Raw genomic sequence first — 27,947 nt, forward strand, 5'->3', positions numbered from 1 at the left:
TTGACTTAATGATCAATGAACATGCTAAAACTTTGTCATATATTTATCCCATTGTATTATGATTTGCGCAGCAATCAATATCTGAAATCACTGCAACCCTCTATATCTTAAAAGAAATGAATATAGTTGCTGTCTTCTGGTTTCTACGGGAAAACAGAGTGGATGATGATAATGCCTTATGTTTATTCATATTGAAGTGAAAATATGTACTGATGCAACAACATACTGTTCGTAAAGTTCACAGCTACCCGAAGTATGGAAAGTCAGAAATAATACACGTCACAAATTTGTTGCCAAACTTCACGTCGCTACGTAGATGTTAATTTTATAGATATCTCATTTACCAGAGAGGATCCTTTTTTATTGTCCGACGTAACCTGATATTTATACAATCTAAAGGTTATAATATAAATCACTTATCACAGGTGAAAGATCCGAAAACATTGAAATATAAAGTACAGTGATCCCCTGCTATATTGCCTCCCGTTATAATGCCACCCCTGCACATCGCCAAAAAGTTCAAAGTCCCGATTTCCTCAATATGTAGAACCCCGTTATATTGCCATCCCCCGCATACGGTCATCCGCCAACCTACTTATATAGGTACAATTTGGTCAATTACCATTATAATCACCCCTGCTAATTGTTGCCAATCGACCATATGCACGCTCCTCCCTTCTGTCTGAGTACCTGTTTCCCTCAAATGTGGTCTTTTAATAATAGGTCGGGCAGGAACTCCGGTAGAAGATGATAGAGGTTCCTTCCGTTTTGGAGTTGTGACCGGTATGGGTGTAGTTGGTTTTCTCAGTACCCTTCCAACGTGTAAAGGGTTCTTTATTGCTTCTCCCTCCGCGCTCAGCTTTTCATCCTTTCTAATGACGGTTACCTCCGCTTCAGATTCTGAAATTTCCCCTAATATACTCCGCAAATCTCCAGGATCAGCATTCTCCCAGTCATCATCTGAAAGTTTTCTTCCTTCTATTGTGTCTTTAGATCCAGTCTTTCCATTATCGCTCTGAGAAGCATTGGACAACGAAGTGGTAACTTTCTGTTGTTCCAAATCAAAATGTCTCTTCTTGTGTCTGTTGAGGTTCCTTAGCTTATTAGTACTAAAACTGCATTCAGCCCGATCACAAAGATATTTTTTGTCTATCTGTTTTAGTCAACATTCAGTAATGTGCTTTGTGATCTCCACCATATCAAAGCTCCTAAACCTGCACATGGGACACTTGTGTTCTTTACGTGGAGTTAACTTTGTTTGAGACATCTTCTGAAAAACATTAGAAAAAAATACATAAAGAGCGTTACTACTTGGGGAATGTATAATATTTGTGTTACTGCATTTTGATAAAGGAAAACAATAAAATGGTTGCTATATCAGAGGTCGACAATGTAGTCTCCCAAGTATTTCGGCCTACGCTGTTTTCGTTTTCCCCGAGCATTTTCTTGATCATGCTCATTGTCTTTTTCAAAGAGCTCTGTATTTTCTTCACTGGCATCATCTGTCACTGAACAAGTAGTATCAGCAACTACTTGGCTTTCACCTCTCAGAAGTTGAGGATGCTTCATTCTCATACGGTCAACATGTATGATTTGAAATTTCCCATACGCACCACAGTTTACTTTGTAGGTCACTTCTGAACACCTTTCTTCTACTACAAAGGGTCCTCGCCAAAATTGAGTCAACTTAGGAGACTTCCCAACTGCATATCGTGGGAAGTGTACATAGACTTCATCTCCGTTTTTAAAGGTTTGCCAATTTAATCTTGTGTCATAAAGGCTCTTCTGCCTTAACATGGAACCGATGGCATTTTCCCGCACAAATGAATGCGCCAATTCCAGCTTTTCCTTCAGTTTCCAAACCCACTGTTGGACAGGTATTTCTTTCATAGCTGGTGGCATCTCAAATGCAATGTCAAGAGGTGTTCTGACCTCTCTTCCCAACATTAAATAATTGGGGCTGAATCCAGTGGACTCGTGTTCCACTGACCTATATGCCACCAGCACGTATGGTAACAGGTCGTCCCAGTTTGATTGGTATTTATCAACCAGAGTATTTAGCATTGTCAACAGAGTTTTGTTAAATCTTTCCACGAGACCATCACACTGAGGATGATAGGGATTTGTTCTGGTTTTCTTAATGTTCAAAATTTTACACATTTCAGTGAAAATCTTTCCCTCAAACTGTTTACCTTGGTCTGAGTGAATGGACACAGGCACTCCAAACCTTGATACCACCTCCTGAACCAACAACGAAGCAATGGTGATTGTCTCCACATTAGGCATTGGAAATGCTTCCACCCATTTTGTAAAATAATCACAAATAACAATTATATACCGGTTGCCATTTTCTGTTTGGGGAAGCTCGCCAACTATATCCAGAGCTATTCTATCCATTGGCATTCCGGCTCCCAATGTTTGCATTGGAGCTCTTTTGTTTTGGGCTAGTGGCTTGGACCTGCAGCATACTTCACATCCTTTAATGTAATGTCTCACATCTCTTTGCAATCCAGGCCAGTAGAATTTCTGTCTTATTTTGCTCAATGTTTTCCTGACCCCTAGATGTCCAGACGTCTAATATCCTGTCCTAACTCTGGAATGGATTCAGAAGCTCTTCGTCTGCGCTCTCTCAACTGCGTTCTGTATAAATCTATTTGATCTGGTGGAGCGAATCTATCATCCAAAGCAGATACAAGCTCATCATAGCTCATTTCCCTACCATCATATATGTTTCCGAGAATACCTTGTGCACTTCCTCTTAATGATACGGAGAGGTATAGACCTTTTGTCGTCTCATCCCATTGGCACAGCTTCGCACACGCTTCAAAGTGTGATTTGTAATCTAGCCAAAATGTAGAACCATCGTAAGTCGCTGGCTTTATGTTCAGGATGCTCTGTCGTCCCTTTGTTGCATAGGAGCTGTGCGTCTCATATTTTGGTCTTGCACTGGAATACGACTTATGAGCCTGAGGTCGTCTCATTGTTACATTTCTGTCTTCCTTATTAAGATAAAGGCTAAGGTCGTATTCACCGCGTTCTGTGTCTGTCTTGTGAATGTCGTGAGATGAATCTTCAAATCTCACAGATTTTCTCCTGGCTCCTGATTGCTCTTCTGGCTCACTGTCAGTAACTGTGCAAGTTGTTCTAAACCCGGAGTCCATTCCGATTTGGCTGGGTGCATTAACAGGTTTTAAAGGTGTCGAGTGGCTATGCCTAGACAACTCCAGTTCATAAGAGGCAATTTGCTGCTCAAGTTCCCTTATCGTGGCATTTATATCCTCCATGATATAAAAAAGATAATTGACACTGCTAGAATGTAATCCCACCGCTGCCACCAAAATTTGTAGCGTGTTTCCCTATTAATTCGCAATATACGGCGGTTGAGATCCCTCAGATAACTTGCTGAGAATTCTAGCAGTTCAATATATACATGTAAATGATTGAAGTAACGTATTTACAATTTTATTAATCAATTATCTACAAATCCCGGCTCTTGACTTTACTGTCTTGGCTCTGTTTGGCTCCCGGCTCTTGGCTCAATCCGGCTCTCGGCTCTGGTAGCTCGGCTCACTTTGGCTCCCGGCTCTTACAGCGCGGCTCAATTGGCTCTTTTGAGTCCCAGCTCTTACAGCTCGAGTTTTGATTATTACGATTAATTAAAACAGGAAAGACTTGTTCAGTCACGTCTGATTTTAATCAAAAAAAATAAACAATATGAATATTACCTTTTATCTACGGTACTGCCGATCTTCTCACTCTGGAGTCAAGTGCAAAAATGGTGTTGAATCCACCGCCTCGCTTCTTTATATACCCTTTAGCGAGACTAACGCCACCTATCGGTCATACTCTAAAATTAAATCCTACACGATCGGAATATCTTTCTCCGGATCGTCTCAATATGCATGGAAAAAAAGCTCCACGCCTTAAAATCAAATGATATAAAATACAATAGTTGAAATAGATATACAATTATACACTTGAAAAAGTCATGTTAAAATGATGGTAAAGAAACCATAAAGATTTAATCACCTATAATAATATGCAAGTCTAAAAGGATGTTTTAAATGCTTTTTAAAAGTGTTCAAATTCTGACAACGGCGGAGAGTATCAGGCAGAGGGTTCCAGAGTGTAGCTGCTGCCACATCCAAGCGTCTGTTTCCATATGTGGAGGTTCGACATCTAGGTCTAACTAATGTCAGTGAATTTTCAGATCTTAGAGAACGATTTGGTTTGTAAACAGTGATCACCTCCTCCAAGTATTTTGGTGCCATCTTCTGAATCACCTTATATGCGTAGATTATAGTTTTGTATTGGCTGCGCCTGTCAATGGGAAACCAATGTAAAGAAATCAGCACTGTGTTTTCCATCTTATTTTTCGGGCAATGCATTACCACATAGTAGCGGCAGGCACATGAAACCGCCTATTTCTGAATGTTTTGGTGCGTACGGACAAGAAACATCAAGTTTTCATAACATAGTGATAGTGCTGGTGTATGCACGTTATCGTGTTCTTGATGAAAAAGTGGTGCTCTTCCTTGTAAATCCTTAAAATATAGTTTGTACTAGGTTCATTGTTCGAGAGAGAGAGAGAGAGAGAGTGATGTCGTTAAAATATCTATACTTCAAAAACACTTTGCGTTATATAGTTCCGATTTATAACTAATCATAAAGTCAATCAAATTTAACGTTCATTTTTTATTTCAATCATCATAATCATGTCACGAAATGTACATGGTAAATGTACATATAGTCGACGAATTTAGGATATTATTCTTTGTTATCTTTGTTATCAGTAATATTTACAAATCAAGAACAATGAAACATTGTCAATACAATTCATAAAACAAATGTAGATTCAGTCGAAGTACATACGGTGAGTTGGCATCATAAAAGACTTTCGAAAATATTTCTTAAGTTATATGCACAACAATGGGTGATTTCATTGGTAAAAGCCAGGAGATTCCGGGGACTTCGCCCCCTGGGACCCCACCAAGACCTCCTAGTAACTACAGGTTGGATTTGTAAATTAGATCATTTTAATGACCACATAATTTATGAAATGAGGATTTTAAACGAAACTGTTGAAACCCCTGCATCATCAACATGTTTGTCAGTAGCTTACCTCGATTTAAAAACTATCTATACACAGAACAAGCTCCTGTGTATCGAATCAATTCAGATACATAAACACCGTATGCAGGTGATAATGGAATATTGCTACATAAATATGGAACGTTAACGACGAAGAAGTTGCAATTATCCCGTTTGTCAGAATGTTGAGTTATTAGTTTGCCGTTAATATCTATTTGCAATAAAATATTTAAGTATGAAGCAGAAGTGGTTGACTCTGTGGTGTCTTTTATTTCGAGCTCACAGGGATATATCGAATAGACATATGAATGAAATTTATTATTGTTAATATACAAAACGTAGTCGATATATCTAAATGTCGAATTGAAGGCCACAACCTAGGTATGAAGTGACCGATGCACTAACAGTTGCAAAATGTACCAGTCCATCTGTCACACCCGACTAAATGCGTATGTCTTGATCAGTTAAACAGAGTAATTTGTAGTCAAAATCAGTGTACCAAGAACTGCCTAGCAATCGGTATGAAACATGGCAGGAGCATTTGACTAAATGATATGTTGTAGTGGCAAACTAGATTATCATAACGACCACGTAATTGGCAAAATACGGACTTTGAACGAGACTGTTTCAACATCTATAACATCAACTTGTTTGTCTGTAGCCTGTCTCGATTTAAAAACTGTGCATAAGCAGACCAATATCTTGTGTATCGAATCAGTTGAGATATATAAACACCAAAGGGAATTTGACGATGAAGAAGCTGACATGATTCCGTTTGTCATATAGTTAAGTTGTTAGTTTGCCATCAATATCCCTTTTCAATAAAATATCTAAGTATGGAGCAGTTGTGAAGGACTGAGGTGTCTTTTATCTTGTGTTCACGGGGATATATCGAACAACATATGAATGAAAATGGTTATTGTTAATAGCTAAAACGTCGTTGATATATCTAAATGGTGAGTTGAAGGCCTCAGCATTATATTTTTTCTTCTCATGCCGAAACTTTTTAATAAACTCTGCCTCACAAGAATATAAGAACATGTCCTCTAACAAAGGAGCAAAATTCGTGCACATGGGATTTCAACACCGACTATTTGATCAGGCTAATATTCAGGGGATGCTTACTCCTCCTAGGCACCCGACCCATCTCTGGTGTGTCCAGGGTCCGTGTTTGCCCAACTATCTATTTTGTATTGTTTATAGGAGTTATGAGATTGATCACTGTTCGTTATCTTCACCTTGCATTCAGTTGGGATAGCTCCTCCGGAATGCGAAATCGAGAGATCACGTATTGATCAATTGGTTGTTAGAGAAATAAAGCAACAAAAACTTATATTCCAAAAAAAATACTTCTTGTTGTCTTCTTGTTGAGTTGAAGGCCTCAGCATGATATTTTTTCTTCTCATGCTGAAACTTTTTAATAAACTCTGCTTCACAAGATCACTGGATCAGGACCCTATGCACTGCATTTCCATATGGATGTAATAATAATGTGTATGATGTGGGAAATTTGACTAGTCCACAGGGAAATAACGTGAATGTGACTCTTTCCCAATACCCAAAGACGAAAACGCAGTCATGGACATCGTTCATATAAAAGACCAAGTATAAATGATGTCACGTTTGATTCACTTTTGCCTTAAGTCAACAGATAATTATGTCCATATCATATTCGTACAAAACTTTACTGTATTCCATTGAGAGTTTTACACACGTTATTTGAAGAACCTATGGATAGTCTATACTTAGATTTTTCAACACCTGAATATAGACTGAACTTTATGATTATGGATGTTGCCTACCACAGGCTCTATGAACCAGCATGGACCATGGGTGATATTCCTTCCAAATCATGCCACCAGTTCCTTAAGTTCCAATTTACAAATAAAGGAATAGATGCCGTCAACATAAGCAACATTCTTCGTCGTAAAAGGATTCAGTCGTGTATTCCAACTTATTTCAAGTTCAAGTCTACACCCTGTATTTCCTACAGCTATACTTCTACTATTGCATCCAAACTTTTTAATTATAAACAAGCTTTGCAGTGCCTAGATATAGACCATGTTATACGTAATCCACCAACATGTTCTTGTTCTTCATCTTCTTTCAACTATAGTCCAGCTGGACATGTCATTACTGGTGATGTTGATACAGTTGAAAATGAGGATCTGAAATCACTTATTCTAAAAGGTACTAAATACAGAGAACCTCGGTCTTTTAATTGGCGACAGAACTTCATCTCTATTATGATTTCTGTCGAAGATTATGCCAGACGATGGGCTAAATATGAAAAAGAAGAACTTGATACATTGTCAGAATGGGTTAAAAGCATAGGAGGGATATCAAAATCCCGCATTAGACACATGAAAACAGAAGTACGTACCATCTATCCTTCTGTGTTTAGTAAACCAGAAGTGATAAAAGAGTTAAATAGGTTACATGAGGAATATGTTTTGGTTCCAGCTGAAAAAGCTAGTAACAACATTGTCTTTGTTTGTAAGGCTCATTATTACAACTGTATTTTAAACGAATTTGGCATTAATGCCACTTTTGGTAATCATACTTATACTCCAACTGGCCTTTCAAAGATGAAACTACAATATCCATAGGTCTCTCTAATGAAACCCTGACGATATGTAAAATTACCTTTCACTTTACATGTCAAATACCGGTATACACAAATTACTGTTATTATATTGAGTCATGTAAGAAAACAATATACCAAGTCACATGTATGGGACTATCAAGTATATAGTTTACTTTAGTATATTAATCAAATCGTTGGCAAAGGTGGGGTCCATTAGGGGTGCTTTGTTGTATGAAAATATACCATGTAGAACAATACAGCTACTAAGAATTTATCAATTTCTTATTAACGGCGGGTGTAACCGGTCTACATTGGATGCTTACTCCAACTACGCATCTGATCCCACCTCTGATATGTCCAGGGGTGTGTGTTTTCCCAACTTTCTATTTTGTATTCCTTATAGAAGTTATGAGGTTGATCACTGTTCGTTATCTTCACCTTTCCAACAACTCTCCGTAATGTTGTCTTTTATCTTGCAGGTGAAAATTCCAGTATTTATATCACCTTTTGTTTTTATGTGTATTGTAATGGTACAACACATACAGATATGGATTTTGTGAAATGTGCCCCTGAAGAAAGCACTGGTGTCGAAAACGGTAAATGATAGTGAAATAGCCTGTTTCTGTAGATATTACTTAGATTTGAGCCTCTTTTGTGTGTTATGCAACGAATCAACTTACTATACTAACCTCATTGGAGAGAAAAACATACTAACCTAAATAACTGCTTACATATCGATTTTTTGGGCCACTCCTCTAACGACTTGTTTTTGTAAACGTTTAACATTCACAAAGGATTGACCGTTGTTGAATGTGTGTGTTAATAGTGTGATAGTGTTATTTGATGTTGATTTTTTTATTCTATTTTTTTTTTTTTTTAGATGTTATTGAAAGTTATGAAATAACTTTCAATAATACGTAACTATTTAAAAAAAACAATTAAGTCCGCTTAAAATTATAATTAAGCAGTCAGATAAATATATTAAACAAATTCATATTGAAGCATAGCCTACCAAATATAAACATTAACTTTAAACTCTTAACCCTTGATTAAATATTCCAATAAAGCCAATCGGTTAGTTTTTTCCCACCAAGGCTTTTAACCTCTTTGTCTATGAGTAGAGTTCTACATTTGATTAGACTGTACAGGTAATGGTAGAAGGATATTTCTTACAGGATTTGGAATCACTGACAGTAAGTTGAATTTGACATTTCATACTTTTAACATTTCAGATATAACTAATTTAATATTAATCTATGATTAATATTGTGAAAAGAGATGTCTGAGAGAGATAAATTAGTTACTGTTTTAAACATGTTTTTGTCATAGGGTTTCAGTGATCAAGGATATTTTTATAAGTTTGTGTATACGTTTGTATTATAAGACACTGTAGTAAAGTCTATGGTATTGTTTGTAGATCGTATTACATATAGAGATTTATTACCAATACATCACTCGAATCTTCTGGAAAAGGATTCAGCCCATAGTTGGTATGTTACTTGTAAAATAATCATACACTTGTATCTTTGTATTTAATATAAAGGATGAAAGTTATCTCCAGATATAAGTTCAAACTATAGTATTTCAATGATATTGTGTAAAGGGGAATAACTCTAGCATTACCGTTTGTATAGTAATGTATGTGTCTATATAAATCAGTCTAAAATGTACATATATATTTATGATGTTCTGTCCATATACTGATTGATATGCATGTACTTAATTTCTCTTTATATGATGTTTTGCAGAATCCAAATAAGTAAATGAATGACTATATGCCAGAATAAACCAATAGAAAATACCAATCCATCTTATCATTTACCACCACAACGCCGTTATAATGGTACAAGCGCATTAAGGCGTGTACTCAATTATGAGACCATATTTTACCCATAACGAAATGGCTCCAATAATGGAGACAGGATTTCGGATCTTTTAGGATTTATAGTCACATTTATGGGACCAAGAAATGTGAAGTTTATTTTAATATATCAATCAAATCTTTGGCAAAGGTGGGGTTCATTAGGCATGCTTTATTACATGTTATTATAACATATAATACAAATCATCTACTAGTATTTGTACTACTAGTACTCTAGATTATTTCTAAAACTTTTCGCATTATTGTATTGTTTCTTCCAGGTGAAAATGTCGGTGTCTATATCACTACTTGCTTTAGTGAATATGATACTCGTAAAACACAGACATGGATTTTGTAGAATGTGACTCTCAAGAAAGCAATGGCATCGGAAACGGTAAATGATAGTGAAATAACCTGTTTCTATACGATCGTACATCGATTTGAGCCTATTTTGTGTGTAATGCAATGAATCAACTTAATATGCTAACGTGGATGTATACAGAAATATTCTGACCTTTGATACCGGTAACTCCTTCCACATGGATTCTTGGACCATTCTGCTTACAACTTGTTTTGTAAAGGTTTGACATTTACAAATGGTCAGTCGTTGTTGAATATTTGTTTCGACAGTACAACACGTGCATTAAGGTATATCACATTGCTTGACTGTGCTGAATACCTACTGTGTAGACTTAATTAAGAGACGAGATGATGTAGAGACTGTATCGAAATGGTTTTTTGTCCTGATTAGACGTTGTATATGGTCAAATGCAAATTTATTCATATCTTTTTAAAAGATTAATAATTTTTCTTCATTCATATTGTAGCAAATTAAACTCTATCTTGTTTGAGACCTCTTAAAATCTAAATATCCTGTATGGAACCTCAGTGTACTGAACCATTAAACCGCCAGTCCGTGCTTTCAGTAGGGTCCAGCGAGAATGACTCATTCACCTTCTCTGTACTGACTACATATATTAAAGTATTTATGATGTACCTGCTAACATACCTGTAAGATTTCACAGTAAGTTAAAGCCAGTATGCTGTAAACCATAACCATTCTGCTTGTCTAAGGTGAGTAATATATAATCATTTTATAAAGGTTCACACCAGAGATTTGGAGTAATGTCAATTCTTTGGGAAGTGTATTTTTGATTTCTACATTGAAGGATGATCAGAAAATTAAAAAGAATTTCGGGAGTTTCAACGCTTGTTATTGAGGTACAGTATTCTGAACATGACCTTTTTGCACTTAAAATTTATTCAATTTGACTTGATATGTCGTTGATGTCAACACAACATAAGCAATACAAATCAATCATTACATGGTGGACTGTTAGTCCCCGAGGATCTATACAGCCCAGTAGCTAAGTACTTCGTTACTAGCTTGAAAATACGAATGTATATTTAATTGCTGTTATAAATTTTAGAAATTCATTTCAAAATTAAGGATCATCTCCCTCATGCATAGCTCTTATCCTTGGACGAATTTGGCTCCACTTGTTTGGCACGCTGTTTTGGCTATATTTAGATCTAAAACTTCATAGTTGTTTCGGATTTCAAACATTTCGGTTGAGCATCACTGAAGAGACATTATTTGTCGAAATGCGCATCTGGTGCATCAAAATTGGTACCGTATAAGTTTTACATTATGACCCCTGGGTCGAGGCCTCTGCTGGTGGACTGTTAGTCCCCGAGGGTCTCTACAGCCCAGTAGCTAAGTACTTCGTTACTAGCTTGGCTGGTTGGGATGTGGGGTTTACGGCGGGTGTGACATGTCGACACGGGACGCTTACTCCTCCTAAGCACTTGATCCCAACCCTGGTATATCCAAAGCTCCATGTTTGCCCAACTCTCTGCTTTGTATTCCTCATAGGGGTTTTGATATTAATCACTGTTTGTTTTCTTCACCTTTTCATTTATAAAGGATATCTTTCATTTAACAAGAAATCGGTAATCTGCATTCCAAGATCTAAACAAAAGTGTTGATATACATACAAGATGAATATCTTCTTGAGTGTGTAACTTAACTGGGCAGTTAAATTAGAGCAGAGGAGATAATTATATCAACATCAAACTAAATACTTTAAATGTGTTACAAAATAGTAGACCCTACACCTTATGATTATATGATGATTGGGTCAATCTCAGGGTTCATATAAGCAATACCAAATAGGGAGTTGGGCAAACACGGAGCCCTGGACACACCAGAGGTGGGATCAGGTGTCTAGGAGGAGTAAACATTTCTTCTCGATCGGTCACACCCACCGTGAGCCCTATATACTGATCATGTAAACGGGTTCATCTGCAGTCAAAATCAGTGTGCCAAGAACGGTCTAACAATCGGTATGAAACTCGTCAGACAGTATTTGACCCAGTGTACATAGAACTTTCCTTGAACTAATCATGCTCCTACCGGATGTACTTAATATGCGTGTTTTAGGGCATGCGCCATACGTAAATAGGTAAGAAAATATCAACATCCGATGTATTTTTAGAAGCGGAAGCACGTGTATGTAAATTTTAAGTAAACGATATCTTGGCGATTTCTATCTTCCCTGAGCTGAGTCTAGTAAGGCTACGTACATCGCGAAAAGTAGAGTTGGAAATTAAAAATTTTACTTATCCACCTCAAGAAGAAAATTCATATATGAAATTAAAAATAGAAGAATTATCATACGGTGAAGTAATCTAGTTACATGCTCAGAGGGGGCGCTAGGTGCCAAACGAATGAAAGAATCATCTTGACTTACAACAAATTTTGATTTCCTTGTTACGAAATCTGATGTCTCAATATAGGCCATGCCATTGGCAAAAAAATCTCTTCAGGATTAGCGTTCTCCCCTCTTCAGTCAACAGCTTGTAGTATTTGTACAAAATATTGTATGCAGAGGGCTGGATAAAAACACATTTAGCTTAGCACATCAGATGATTTTTAAATTTTGATATAAATGAAAGCAAGTGGACAATAAACATTGTTGACTGTGGTGTAGGGGCAATAAGTAAAACAGTTCAGACAGGCACTGCCCCATCTGCCAGAACAAGTCATTATTGAATCTTGACGAAGATAACTGATGATTTTCTTTTATTGTATGGGGGTTTGTATAGAAATGGGAGCTAAAATCAAGTGTATTCCCTAAATTTGAAAACTTTAGAGATAAGAATGCATATTTGAATCAAATTCTCTTTGAAATATCATTTCAAAAGCCGAGAAAAATTTAAAAATCTAACGAAAAATTACGTTTAATAATGAAAACAATCAACCGGAAGTAGTATTTTTCTCAAAATTTGCTGTAAGGAAATATGATTTACCCAGAAAATGAGGAAAAAACTCTGAATCGGACTTACTGTAACTTAATTGTCAGAGGAAATTCAAGCTACTTACAAAAATCGAAGATTCAAATCAAAATATCCTCATAACAATTATTAGTTTAATCACCGAGTTGAGAGTATATCAATCTCTTTAATCACAACCAGTCGAAAATATTAAAAAATTCATTAAAAATTCATTTCTTGATCAATTTCTATAAAAAATTTTCCAACGAAGCGCTTATTTATATTCTCTCAATTTCAGATCAGTGCGCATGTGCAAAGGGAAAATCCCGTCTGAAAATAGAAATGCGCATACCTGATAGGGTCGTATCAATATACGGCCCGCTTCAATGTTGCGACGTCATAGGTCACCTAATTTGCATTAATTATTCATAGTTACAAGGAGCAAGGAAAGTTCTATGTGCAGTGATAGGTTGTATGATCAATGAATATCCTAAAAACTTTGTCATATATTTATCAAATTTGCGCAGCAATCATTATCTGAAATCACCGCAGCCCTTTATATCTAAAAAGAGTTGATAATTGTTGTCCTCTGGTTTGTTCTGCAAAAATGAGTGGATGATGATAGTCACATATGTTTACTCCTATTGAAGTGAAAATATGTACTGATGCAACAAAATACTGTTAGAAAAGTTCACAGTTACCCGAATTATGGAAAGTCAGTACAATATACACGTCACAAATTTGTCATTATGTTGCTAACATTCACGTCGCTATGTTCATTATATAGATATCTCATTTACCAAAGAGGATCCTTTTTCATTCTCAGACCTGACCTGATATTTATACAATCTAAAGGTCATAAAATAAATCACTTAGCACAGTTGAAAGATCCCAAAACATTGAAATACAAAGTATATAGAGCGGTAAAGCTTAGTTAGATTTATTTGAAAATTCCTTCGCAAAATTATGAACATTCCTAGCATCGTAATATTAAACCACAATTGTCGTGCACCTTCAAATTTGAGGGTATTATTCCGCAAAAAATCATTATCATCAGTGTGATACAGGATTTATTTAGCGTTAGATATAATGCAAAATTATTTAGTGTTATACAGGATTATAAAAAATGTACAGGTAAATAACATCAATTAAAAATCTATAAAAATTAAAACCAACACAATGTGTTTCCCATCTTATTTTTCCACATAGAAGCGACAGACGCGCCTACTTCCAAATGTTCTGGTCCGTACGGACAAGAATCATCGAGTTTTCAAAACATACTGATCGTGATGGTGCATACACATTGTCGTGTTCTTCTAGAAAAAGCGGTGATGTTCCTTGTAAATCCTTAAAATATAGCTCCCACTAGGTTCATTGTTCGATGGGAAGCTACCTATACGAAACTACACAATTTTGCGTACATATGCAAGGTGAAGATAACGAACAGTGATCAATCTCATAACTCCTACAAGCAATACAAAATAGATAGTTGGGCAAACACGGACCCCTGGGTACACCAGAGGTGGGATCAGGTGCCTAGGAGGAGTAAGCATCCCCTGTTGACCGGTCACACCCGCCGTGAGCCTTATATCCCCATCAGGTAAACGGAGTTATCCGCAGTCAAAATCAGTGTGCCAAGAACGGCTTAACAATCGGTATGAAACACGCGCGCGAACGCGAGAGAGAGAGAGAGAGAAAGAGAGAGAGAGAGAGAGAATGAACACCAAAGGGAAGTTGACGATGAAGAAGCTGAAATCATCCCGTTTTTCATAAAGTTGAGTTGTTAGTTTGCCGTCAATTTTCCTTTTCAATAAAATATCTTAGTATCAAGTAGTTGCAGAGGACTGAGGTGTCTTTTATCTCGTGTTCACAGGGATATATCTAACAACATATTAATGAAAATGGTTATTGTTAATAGATAAAACGTCGACGATATACCTAAATGTTGAGTTGAAGGCCTCAGCATTATATTTTTTCTTCTCATGCAGAAGTTGTTTTTTTTAAATAAACACTTCTTCACAAGAATATAAAAACATGTCATTTAACAAAGGAGCAAAATTTGTGCCCATGGGAATTTAAGACCGACTATTTGATCAGACTTGGATTCAGATGGGATAGCTCCCCCCAGAATGAGAAATCGAGAGATCACCTGTTGATAAATTGGATGTTGGAGAAATAAAGCAACAAAACCTAATGTTGCAAACAAATACTTCTTGTTGTCTTAATTAACAGTTTGATCAAGGATTTAGAAATAATTTTTAAAAAGACATGCTTATGACATGTTTATTATCTACAACATCAAATTTCATTAGTATCTAAATATGGTTTACAAATTCTGTACAATGTAGATCCTTTATGGTAAGACAATTCATTTCATGACATGATTTGTTACCTTGTGAAGTTGTATTATGTCTATATTGTGGCCCTTCAGGAATAGGTTGGGGTCACAACATGAGGTAAAACTTTTCATGGAAATGAAGATTGAAAAACATCTTATGAAATGTACAACAGCTGAACAGCAGGACCAAGGTGACTCATTTGAGCGATGTAGCCCAGCGAATTATTGTTAAATCATTTATCATGCTTGTATTTTACAGGTAGTGTAATATCTATAATAAAAACGATGTTTAGCAACTCTAATTTTAACGTAGGTGGTTACTTGCGGATGCACTTGACGTATGTGCTGATTATTTTACAAGTACTTGACAAAGAAAACAATCACATGACAACTGGATATGAGAACATGATGAAATGATGTGATAATATTTATTTATAGTTTTAATTTAACTATTGCAGTGCAAACGGAGCTGTAATGTAAATTGATCGATGAGTAATTTAATATTCAATTGAATCCTAATTGACAAATAAGTATATTTCTAAAGGAAATGTTCACTAGAAATACTGATTATATGTAACTGACACGTTCACTTAATTGGCAACTGTTGTACATTTAACCTGAACCCCCTTTTCATACATAGCGTCATTCTGACAACTTCTTTCTCTATTTAGATGGCGAAATGAAGATTTAAGGGGAAAATTGACACTGAATTGGCGAGAAAAATCTTAATCGCGGCAGGCTACTGACAAATACGTTGTTACAAGAGTTTCAACAGTCTCGTTTAAATGCAACATTTTACAAATTCTATACTCGTTATAACGATCTAATTTACAAATATCTGTTACTAGGTCGAATACTGTCTGATATGTTTAATATCAATTGTTAGTCATTTCCTTACACGCTGATTTTGACTACGGATTATTCCGTTTACCCCATTGAGATATAGGGCTCACACCGGGTGTGACTGGTCAACAGGGGATGCTACTCCTCCTATGTACCTGATCCCACCTTTGATATGTACAGGTGTCCATGTTTGCTATACTCCTTTATGAGAGTTATGAGATTGATCACTCTTCATTATTTTCAATTGTTCATGTCAAATTCAGGAAATTGGGGCATGAATGATCATTCTATATATGGAAAGGAAATATGTGATGAAACACTTCATTGTGTGTCGATTGTTCAGTCTTGTATGGTGAGGGGTGCTTCAGAAAAAACAAAAGACATTTCAAAAATTGCAAGCCGTGGAGGAATGATCAGAATATTTGATTTGTTTACCGCTTACACCGGCCTTGGACCTTCTATTTTGATCTGGTATACGAAGTAATGTCCAGTGAAAATTCGTATGCAAAGAGCGATCGAAACGGGAAGTTGATGACAGAAAAGCACATGTACATACACACACATTTTATTAGTGTTTCAGTCACATGTATATCCATCGTATGAATAGAAATAAGGAAATTCTGTATTTCAGAACGGATGAAGAACATTCACCAGGATAAATAAAATTATCATCATAAATGGCTGGATTAAAATACACAATAACATTCATTACTGGTAAGTTTGTATTCCTGTGATAAATAAGATCAAGATGATTCTACGAGATTCGTGTTTATATGATGGATTTATCTATTGTAGGATACATTACAACTACTTTTGATATAAAACTACATAGGTATGTGATGCTTAAGTTGTAAAAGATAACAAAATTCAAATTTCTACAGATTTAGAAATAATCAAATGAAGTTTTTTCTCGCGGTGATACTTTCGTTGTAAGAAAGAAAAATAAGTAACTTATATTCATATTCTTCTAAAGTAGGAATTTTACTTTTAAAACAATAAAAATCTATACACAGTTTTTATATGCAATTTATCAAAACAAATAAAGAACAAATGCATCGCCAAAATATGCCTAACGTATCGTCATATTAACTTAAATTAACATATAATCAATCACACATGCAAATTAATCCTCGGCTGATGTGACCGGTCGACAGGGGATGCTTACTTTCCCTAGGTACCTGACCCACCTCTGGTATATCCAAGGGTCTGTGTTTTCCAACTCTTACTTTTGTATTCCTAATAGTTGTTATGATATTGATCACTCTTCGCTATCTTCACCTTTTCTTTCTTTAATTTGTGGAAATGACTTAATGACACAATTCAATTGATGTACGAAAGGCGAAGATAACAAACAGTGATCAATCTCATAACTCCTACAAGCAATACAAAATAGATAGTTGGGCAAACACGGACCCCTGAACACACCAGAGGTGGGATCAGGTACCTGGGAGGAGTACGCATCCCCTGTCGACCGGTCACACCCGCCGTGAGCCCTATATCCTAATCAGGTAAACGGAGTTATCCGCAGTCAAAATCAGTGTGCCAAGAATGGTTTAACAATCGGTATGAAACACGTCAGACAACATTTGACATTTTATTTTTGTACCAAAACTGGTTATTTGTACATATAACAAATGTTTGATATCTCGAAGAATAATCCGAGAGGCACCAACCAATCTGTTAGACTCAATGTCCATTGTAGACTCCGCAGAGTGATAACGTATTATACAGGGCGACATCTATCGTGTGGTTATTGTTTATACTTAAATTAACATATAATCAATCATACATGCAAATTAATAATCGGCGGGTGTGACCGGTCGACAGGGAATGCTTACTCCTCCTAGGCACCTGATCCCACCTCTGGTGTGTCCAGGGGTCCGTGTTTGCCCAACTATCTATTTTGTATTGCTTGTAGGAGTTATGAGATTGATCACTGTTCGTTATCTTCACCTTGCATTCATGGAACAACAACAATCCTCGGGGAAAGAGTATCCACCAGCAGAAATACGTGTTGAATCCTTAAATAAAACAGTAAAGATAACGAATGTTGATCAATCTAGTATCCAATGAGTAAATCTTCACAGATGATTTAACAAATGTTTATTTATTTGTAGTTATCTGTTGGGGGTCAGTCGTATCCATAAATACCAATTGGAGAAACGCGATGGAGATCTGTATATTAGGACATCAACAGCCTTCATCTGAGGACAATGCTACAAAGAATGGTTCTTGGGTGGGCAAAGTGAAATATTCGCTCCCTTGGGGTAAACAAACTTTTATACTTATTTCACATTCTTTGGTATATGAGTACTTTAGCAGAAACTGTCAGATGTTGATTGTAGTTGTAATTAAAAGATTTATATAGTGCCCTATCAACATTAGTTCTCTAAAGTGCTTAACAAATGTTAGAGAAAAGATCATATAAAATCGATGTGCATATACATGTGAATAATATATTCATAATGTCAGAATTAAAATGCATAAATATTATTATTAATATATAGCGCCTAATGTACATGTAATGATATGATTACCCTAATAACATATAAAACAATTTAAAACAACCCTTGGGAATAATGAAATACATAGAAAGGACATAAGTATAATAACAAACTACAGTTCAAATAGCAACTGAAGGACTTTCTGTGCGGGTGTTTTGGTTGTTCGTTTTTTTTAATGAACCCTTTTCATTTTTCGTGGTTCAGGGTATCTCTTTGTATTGATTGTGTCATTTGTGTTCTTAACATTTCAATAAATTTTTTTCAACTTTTTAACAAAAAGTTAAATACTTTACATCATACTCAAATCTATCACTGTCAGTTGTAGGAAACAATAGTTTGATGTCATGTGTAAGAAATACTAAGTCGTACACTGTACATGATAAAAAAAAAAGTTCTACGCACGATTTTTTTTTTACATTGATACGTTTTCGTAATATCACTATATTTTATAATTTGCAATACTGTAAACATATAGATACTGAGCTACATGTGTAATTTTGAAGTACATGAAATTACCCATAATATTCAAAAATATCTACCTATGTCCTACTGCAGAGAAAAATCTGTCTAACGGGAGAATACAAACTTTGACAGGGAATGTGATATAACGGCCTAAAACTTTATTTCAATACTTAAAAGGTCATTTTCAAAGGGTGGTATTACACGTTTCATGTTAATTTCCCTAAAGGTGTTGCATGAAAGATCGATAAAATAAAGTTATAGTAAATATGAGGTCTTAGGTGACCCAGTAAACCCCGTAAGTACCCACAGAACTTACCCGGGCATTGCGTTGTTAGTCTTTTCCTTAGTATCGGTACTATAGTTCTTTATGAATGACTTCTACCTGTCTATCGCTCTAGCTCTCATCCAAAAGTACCTCTCAGCGGGAACTGTCATCGGGGTACCGAAAGTCGTCTACCAAACAGGTCGTACTGGGGAAGACTTCCCAGATACTAGAAAGTTATTCAAATAAATGATAACACCATTTGGAATGTATGTTTTGATTCAAAAAATTTTTAAAATAGGTTTAAAAGACGTGTGCCCAGGGGTCCGTGTTTGCCCAACTATCTATTTTGTATTGCTTGTAGGAGTTATGAGATTGATCACTGTTCGTTATCTTCACCTTGTATTGACAAAAATTAGCCAAAATATTTTGAGTTTCAATCAAGCAATAAGCGATTTTTATGATTTTTTAGCGTTGAAATAGAGAGATATCCCCGAATTTCAGAAACACTGCCTCTGTGAATCAAAATAAATTTAGCATGAACATGTTCTTCGAGTTTGGGGTTTTTTAACTTTCGCTTTAAAATTTTGTTTCACGAGGACTTTTTTGTAAATTTATAAAAAATGAAAACAGCAACGATATTATTTTCAACTTCACCCGTACGTTAATTTCCCTTAGTAAAGTGTGGTCTAGCGCGTAGTTCAGTGGGTAACGTCGTCAACTTTTATATGTGAAGATGCTTCCTTTTTTTAAAACGATCGGGTTCGAATCCCTCACGAACACAATTTTTTCGTATTACGTTTTCCTTCTAGATTTGTTCTTAATTGAAACATGCTTCTAGTTTTTATAAACGTTTCATGTCAAATCCCTGTTTATTATAATGTGCCAAGTTTGAAATAAGCTTCCAACATGGACACTATTATGCCAGCACTTTTGCAGATAGTATAACCCAGGGTCATGTACAAGACGGTGCGCTGTCTTTATTATGCACTTAATGAGGTAAAAGACTGAAACAAACAAGAGAAGTAATAAATGGACGGCTAATTACAAATATCGATGTACATAACGGTTAAAGGTATTACGTGAGTATTCTAAAGTAATAAGCATAGTTGTTTTGACAATACTAAATTACAAGTACACAGATAAATTGTATTTAAAAAACTAAGAAATATTACATAATGAAAATATTTAGAATTTGAATTTGATTTTATCATAAACTTGCTTCCATAGAAAAATTAGTTAAGCTCTTACATATTGTAAATTAAACATATGACACCAATGGCACTCCATAGAAATTATTCAGAAATATGTTACTTCTATAAATGCATGATATACAAAACTCGAAAACCAAAATAGATAAATAGGTATTCAAAATACTAAGAGAATCATATATTGAAATGCAAAAGACTAATTACACTGTGTGCCAGCTCTAAGTAGACAAAAAGAATGATTGGAACAATCGACAATGCATTGCATGAACACACTCACAGGTAAACAGGAAATACATGTTCGTAGATTAACTCTAAACGGGTTGAAGATAAGACAATATTATAAGGAAAGATAATTCATTATCAAAAACTATATCAACAAATAACGACAACTCTTCACAGACACTGTTTAGCTAGTGAACAGGACTCGCAACAAACACGCCGAATACAGCTCGCAATACCTGTGTTTTAATAATCAAGGTTGTTGACGATAAGTTATATGTTTTTCTAAATGAAAGTTATTGACGAAGCATAGTGCCTTTTACGAAAAACCGTTGTGAACTTTGCAAAGATTTGGAAGAATTTTTTAAGGCCAAACAAGGTAAATAGCCGTTAAACTATTTGAATGAAGAAGATGATATGTATTCCAGAAGCAAATTGATATGGTGAATCGATTTTTACAGGTACATGCATGTACTTCGAATTATGTTGAACTTTAGTAATGCGTATCAAACTTCCCATATTTTGTTTTGTGTTCAGAGTCATGTACAATTGACATCTGTTGGATGTAGAAAATGATACATACGAGTATAAGAGCTTTTAGATTGCAGTAGTAGAGAACATTAAATATTTGATACACTCGTAACATGTAACCGTATGTAGTGCATCTGATACTCCGAAGAAAAAAGACAATTCAATTATCACGAAATTAAAAATTATGTTTAGACTACATGTATAATGTATTGACACAAAAAATGTATTAGGTTTGTCCTTAGTACTGGGGAATCCTACAGGTATTTAAAGGAAAAGACAACCCAAAATATTTTTACATGATAAATGATAGGATTAATCATATGATAAAGATTTTTCATACAATTCTGTTGATATATGGGCTAAATAAGTTTCAGTACTAATTTGAAAATGTCAAAAATTGAAATTCCCACGATCTATAGAGGCTGCCATCAAGACCACAAAAATCAATAATTTTGACGTCACACCGTCTGTTTCGCTTTTGATGAGATACTAAGATCATCCACAGGTGCTTGGGTACACCCCCTACGAATAAGTTACATGAGTTGATTTAATTATTTTTTTTCTTGAAAATATTTCTAATGCATGTCAACAACATCTTGCATACCCATCAAGTCCAAAATAATTCAAAATAAGCCCTTTAAAAATACCGTCACTGGTTATTATAACAGAACTTACGATAACCAGTGAGGGTAATTTTTTTTAAAAGGGCTTATTTTGAATTGCATGTATTTTGGACTTTATGGGTATTCAAGACGTTGACATGCATTAGAAATATTTTCAACAAAAAATTAATTAAATCAACTCGTGTAGCTTATTCGGAGGGGGTGTCCTCAACCCAAGCACCTGTGAGACCATCAAAGTTGTGCATGTGGTAGATTTTACGAATAAATAGGCTGATGCCTTCTTGGCAAGCAGTTAATTACACTAATGCAAAGGGGAGATGTGAAAAACGTTTGTTTGGTTTTGGGGTTTTTTTTATTCGAAATTACCGATTCAACTAAGTCATTTGAAAAGAAAAGACTACATAAAATGTGGATCCATCCTTTGCGTAATGACAAGTTGAGGTTCAAGACATTTGTATGAAGAATGTTTACCGTCTGTCTTGTCTGCGACTCGACTGAACGTCTTCATTTCTCAATTTCGTCTTCCGAAAGAACGGGCTCAAATCCATACAGCTCCAAACTTAACTGTTCGTGTTTACAGTGCTGCTGATGAAATAAACCGGAATAGACGATGTGACGTCATAAATTAAACTTCATTGGTTACTCTCTTAGCAGCGGGTAATTCAAAGTGCATGATAGATTAATATTGATTTATTTGTTAATCAAGGATTTTTGTTGTTAAAGACTGTCAATTACGATATCAGTAAGTAATACTTTATTCATAAAAGCAAATACTGTATATGGTTAGGGTTGCCTTTCCCTTTAAATCGCAAATACGCAATAAGATGAAGGTCAGTTCTACGTCACGAGTGTTGACACGGAGCTCCGATTAGGGAAAGTTACCGCTTTTGTGCAACACCCTCTTTTTGTTAATATGTCTGTGTTGTGAAAAGAAATCACAGATATTATGAAATAAGAAAAAACTTAGATAACAGTCTGCCTTTTGTTCTTCAGAGACCTCCCCCACAATAAATAATCCCTTCCAAAAATTGAAGGTTCTCTGATGCATCTAAAGATTTTAAGTGAATACATACAGCAAGTACATGTAGTGCATCATTTGAATATTCTGTTAAAATGAATTTCTGATGCATGTAATCAGGGTAAATAAATCTGGATAAATATTTCTGTTTTGAAGGTACCGGGATTTTGCAGATACAGACGGTCAACAAAAATAATACATGTTCAGGTAAAATGAATTGAGTTCAGTTGAAATCGTGAAAGAAAAGAAAATTCATTTTAAGAACTGTCCCTGAATACAGTCGTGTGTTTAGAATATAAATGCGGTCTTTTCTTCTTAGATTGTGATGCCCAGGGAAATCAGTGCGAATTTTGTAATCATCGTATCCAGCTAAATGGTAGTGTTGCAATCCTTGAAGTTCTAAGAAATTTGAAGTCCGGAAGACATTATATACTTGCAGAGTTTGGAAAACAATCTTTAAGTGGTAAATACATATTCCGTTGATACATATAAATAATAATTATAAAAGCATGTCTGTCTCACTTTCAATAGCGTGTAGCTGACTAACTAGGTCATAATTATATGTTTCATTCACACAGGACTACCTCCACCCACACAGTGTATGGTACACAGAGGCGCTTCACATACCGAATATGTCTCTTGCAATGAAAAGTATGAAGATGGATGTAAGACATCGGGTACGATAACTACTTTACCGTCTCCTCCTCACACCCACCAGCAGATCCTAACACTACGCGCAACTATCTAGTACATGTGTGCAGAATGAGTATACATATCACAAAATTGTAGCAAACAACTTACAAATCCACATACTACATCAACTAGACAACTATAAACCACAATCTATATAGGTCTGTCTAATAAAACCTCGACGATGTGTAAAATTACCTTTCACTTTACATGTCAAATACCGGTATACACAAATTACTGTTATTACATTGAGTCATGTAAGAAAAACAAATATCCAGTCACATTTGTGGGACCAACAAATATGAAGTTTATGTTAATATATCAATCAAATCGTTAGCAAATGGGGGGTACATTATGGGTGCTTTGATGTCATATGTAAGAAGTACTAAGTATATACCATGTAGAACAATACATTTACTAAGAATTGTGCCAATTTCTTATTAACGGCGGGTGTAACCGGTCTACAGTGGATGCTTACTCCTCGTACGCATCTGATCCCACCTCTGGTGTGTCCAGGGGTCCGTGTTTTCCGAACTCTCTATTTTGCATTCCTTATAGGAGTTAGGAGGTTGATCACTGTTCGTTATCTACACCTTCGTCGGCTTCACCTTTGCAACAACTCTCTGTAATGTTGTCTTTTATCTTGCAGGTGAAAATTCCAGTATTTATATCACCTTTTGTTTTGATATGTATCGTAATGGTACGACACAAGCATACACGGATTGTGTGGAATATGACCCTCAAGAAAGCAATGGTGCTGGAAACGGTAAATGATAGTGAAATAGCCTGTTTCTGTAGATATTACTTAGATTTGAGCCTCTTTTGTGTGTTATGCAACGAATCAACTTACTATACTAACCTCAATGGATAGAAAAACATACTAACCTAAATAACTACTTACATATCGATTTTTGGGCCACTCCTCTAACGACTTGTTTTGTAAATGTTTAACGTTTACAAATGATTGACTGTTGTTAAATGTTTGTTAAGGCATACTACATTGCTGAATTCCTTATTCGTGTACTCAATTGTGAGACCATATTTTACCTATAACGAAATGGTTTCAATTATCGAGACAATATTTCGGATATTATAAGATTTCATCACGTGACTAATTGTATTTTACATTCCAAGGAAAGTTTGAAATTACTATAGCATTTTTAAAACATTGTTAATCATTGAGTAGTTTACCAACAGGTCTATCCAAAAAGTAATAAATTCATTTAGTAATAAGAGACATTATTTGTGGAAATGCGCATCTTGTGCATCAGAAATGGTACTGTATAAATTTTACATAATGTTTCTCAATCAATGAGAGTCGACTTATTTGCATGAAAGTAGGATATAAAGATAATGGCGATCCTCTTCTTCCAGCCCAAGTAAAAGTAATTTATCGCATGATGTTTGTAGTGTATGTACTGCGTTCTTTCAAACCGACAGAGAAGAAAAATCGGAATCTTTCTCATTGCAGTTTCCGGTCTATGAGTATGTGTTTAGGAGTTCTGATAGTCGTAGTTTGTTGACAAAATCGGTATTCTAATCTACATTTGATATTAGTTTGGTTCACATACTTCCGACACAAACATGAACTCTGATAACTAAAATTCGAGGTTCATCTCAGGTGAAAAATGCGTCTCTGTTGATACGAAGATGGTGATTTTAGCAACTGGCTTTATGAAATATATATATGCAAACTTCAAATCATTTGTTAGAAATGAAAAGATGAAGATAACGAACATTGATCAATCTCATAACTTCTATTACAAATTCAAAATTAAGAGTTGGTCAAGCACAGACCCCTGGATCAGAGGTGAGATCAGGTGCTTAGGAGAAGTAAGTATCCCCTGCTGACCGGTCACACCCGCCGTGACCCCTATATTTTGATCAGATAAACGTAGTAATCCGTACTCAAATTCAGTGTGCCAAGAACGGCCTAAGAATTGGTATGAAACACGTCAGACAGCATTTGACCCAATGATAGATTGTATTTGTAGACTAAATCGTTATAATAACCATAGAATTTGCAAAATTCTGACTGTTCAAACTCCTGTAGCATTTGTTTTGAAGAAGCAACTGTCTATAATGTTAAAAGGTATTCTCTTTAATTCATCGTGAAATTTATTTTTGAAAAGTCGTACATTTTGATGTTATTGATTTGAGAAGAGTTTTACTAAACGTTCTCTGAAATGTGGTGAGTCACAAACCATTAAGTTGAAAAGTTGATATAAATTAAGTAAAAATATGTTTACACTTAAAACATTAACATGCCAGAAGAGAAATAATTACATCGTTGTCGATCTCGAGAAGTTGAAAAATAAACTGTCGATTGCCCCTCGGACTCGGATGCTTCTTTTCCCCGTTTTTGGTATGTCCGTCTTTCTGTAAAAACTTTTGCCTTTGCCAATCTCATAACTCCTATAAGCAATACAAAATAGATAGTTGGGCAAACACGGACCCCTGGAAGGTGATAAAGCTTTCATTTCTTGCATGGAGAGTTTTCCTTGAAACAAGGCATCTCTAACTTTTTGATCTCATGTCCTTGACCTTGGTTTTGACATGCTCTTGAAATAACTTTAACCTTGGTCAATTTTTAACGTTTAGTGCTAGGGCTTTCATCACATGAAAGGTGAAGATAACGAACAGTTATCAATCTCATAACTCATATAAGCAATACAAAATAGATAGGTGGGCAAACACGGACCCCTGGACACACCAGAGATGGGATCAGGTGCCTAGGAGGAGTAAGTATCCCCTGTCGATCGGACATGTGTATTCCTTGTGACAAGACCTTTATTCGGGTACCAAAGTTATTGACATCGTAATTTTGACCTTGGGGTTTCACCTACTTTTATTAACTTTAACCTTGGTCATCATCAACTTTACTACAATACGGGGGCATCAGTTTTTATGCTTTTTTAAACATTCAGTATTACTACAAATCATCGTCAATATACAAAAGTGAAATAATGCAATTTTCATCTCGTTCGCCAACGAGGAATATTATTTTATCAAACAGAAATACGCCAAAAATAATATATGTATTGTTGTCTGTTGTTTTCTTCAATTGAAATCGTCTCCTTTAGTGCATGTGTTTTATATCAACGAGCACATTAGAGAATGAGATTTACTGTATGTATGTATCAATTGATACGAATCAAGTCGCTTTTCATTTGCGGAAAGGAACTCGGTAGAAAATACCACCATTCTTATTTCAAATATGAAAGAAAAGCTGCGTCAATTATTCTGCATTATATACCGATTATGTCATCAAAAGAACATCAGAACAGTGATGCACATTTATGAAGTTATACAAGAAAAACAAATATATGAGTTTAAAATATCATACTTATTTAGATCATATCGGTTACACATCTTTGACCTGACTGGAAGTTGTGCATAAAGGATATTTGAAATTCAACAAGAAATCAATCCGAGATCGATACATATGTAAACAAACATGGCGATGCACAGACAACCTCTTCCACGCATGTGTAGCTTTCTTGAACTGCGTATTCAGAGCAGATCAGCGCCAATATGTTATAACACAGATGCCTTAAATAAACAGTCAAAACCTTTATCTATAGAGTTCATAGCAAAACAACAACGTGCACACACAATAATAGACAATTCGTTCCTTCTCACGATTACAGTTAATTAACTCGTTCACAGTCACTTCGATAAAACACACATAATGTAATGGCGCAGCTTCCTTTTGCTTCTTTGAAATAATAAATGCTCATAATGGTAATATAAGAAACATACGATAGGAACTACAAACGTATTCAGTCATGAAAGTACAAAATCTTTTAGATATTTAGGCGGACGGCGGTCACGAATTGGTCGCTGCGATTGGAATTCAGAATGTTGTGGTGCGACTCCCTCAATCTGGTCCTCAGGAACGGGGGTTACCACGGTGCATTTGGTTGGTTCATTCTCGTCGCTGGGTGGTACAGATAGAAGTGGAGGTATTGTACTGTGATCTCGTATTGGTTCTTGTGACTCCATCCCATCGGTATCATGGCTTCCTTCGATACAGTCCGGGTGGTCCTCATGTTCCTCAGCGTCGTCATCTGGGTATTTAGGTAGCAACTTGGGCTGGAGTATTTCACAAGGAACATTATAGCACTCCACTAGTTTGACCTTGTAAGAATTAGCACGAATCTGTCGACCAGAGAACGTTTTGATGTAGCCCCATTCTCCATCAATTGCTGTGATTATGTAGCGGTTTCTTGCTTTAGATTTGTCACGATCACAATATAAATATACTAGGTCGCCTACTCGGAGTGACTGTTGATGCTGGGTCTTGTTGCTTTTCCATTTAGATAAAGCACTGGAAGAATGGTTGGCTTCCCGAAGGGTCTACTTGGAATTCATCGTATAGAAGTCTGACACTGGAATTTGTTCATTGGTGTACTGACTTCGCTGAGTCCA

General features: G+C 35.7%; 2 protein-coding genes across 5 annotated transcripts in view; both read left to right on the forward strand.

The window, feature by feature from the left end:
* Positions 1 to 27,947, forward strand: part of LOC125664568 (uncharacterized) — a 60,976-nt gene that overhangs the window by 17,166 nt on the left and 15,863 nt on the right. The window contains exons 7-9 of one of the 4 annotated variants that reach the window (XM_056152818.1): positions 8,158 to 8,274; positions 8,854 to 8,871; positions 9,096 to 9,229. The exons of 1 other annotated variant lie outside the window; for it this stretch is intronic. In XM_056152818.1, the coding sequence (XP_056008793.1) occupies positions 8,158 to 8,274; positions 8,854 to 8,871; positions 9,096 to 9,214 (254 nt within the window). In that variant the 3' untranslated portion in view covers positions 9,215 to 9,229. Of the gene's footprint in view, positions 1 to 8,157; positions 8,286 to 8,853; positions 8,872 to 9,095; positions 9,230 to 27,947 lie in introns of those variants that run through there. 2 more of the 4 variants (XM_056152813.1, XM_056152814.1) reach the window with 2 other exon arrangements.
* Positions 16,565 to 27,912, forward strand: LOC125672704 (uncharacterized). The gene is made up of 7 exons (XM_056152830.1): positions 16,565 to 16,710; positions 18,114 to 18,263; positions 22,983 to 23,033; positions 23,146 to 23,289; positions 23,405 to 23,503; positions 24,166 to 24,282; positions 27,839 to 27,912. Exons 1-7 carry the CDS (start codon positions 16,674 to 16,676, stop codon positions 27,895 to 27,897), a joined length of 657 nt encoding a protein of 218 aa, XP_056008805.1. The 5' UTR covers positions 16,565 to 16,673; the 3' UTR covers positions 27,898 to 27,912.

Source organism: Ostrea edulis, chromosome 1 (genome assembly GCF_947568905.1).
Source record: "Ostrea edulis chromosome 1, xbOstEdul1.1, whole genome shotgun sequence".
Lineage (NCBI taxonomy): Eukaryota > Metazoa > Mollusca > Bivalvia > Ostreida > Ostreidae > Ostrea > Ostrea edulis.

Coding starts and splice junctions, on each gene's coding strand:
- LOC125672704 (XM_056152830.1), top strand. CDS start 16,674: ATGGCTGGATTAAAATACACAATAACATTCATTACTG. Junction 18,264..22,982: donor GAAATATTCGCTCCCTTGGG/GTAAACAAACTT, acceptor TCTGTTTTGAAG/GTACCGGGATTTTGCAGATA. Junction 24,283..27,838: donor AAGCAATGGTGCTGGAAACG/GTAAATGATAGT, acceptor TTTTCCATTTAG/ATAAAGCACTGGAAGAATGG.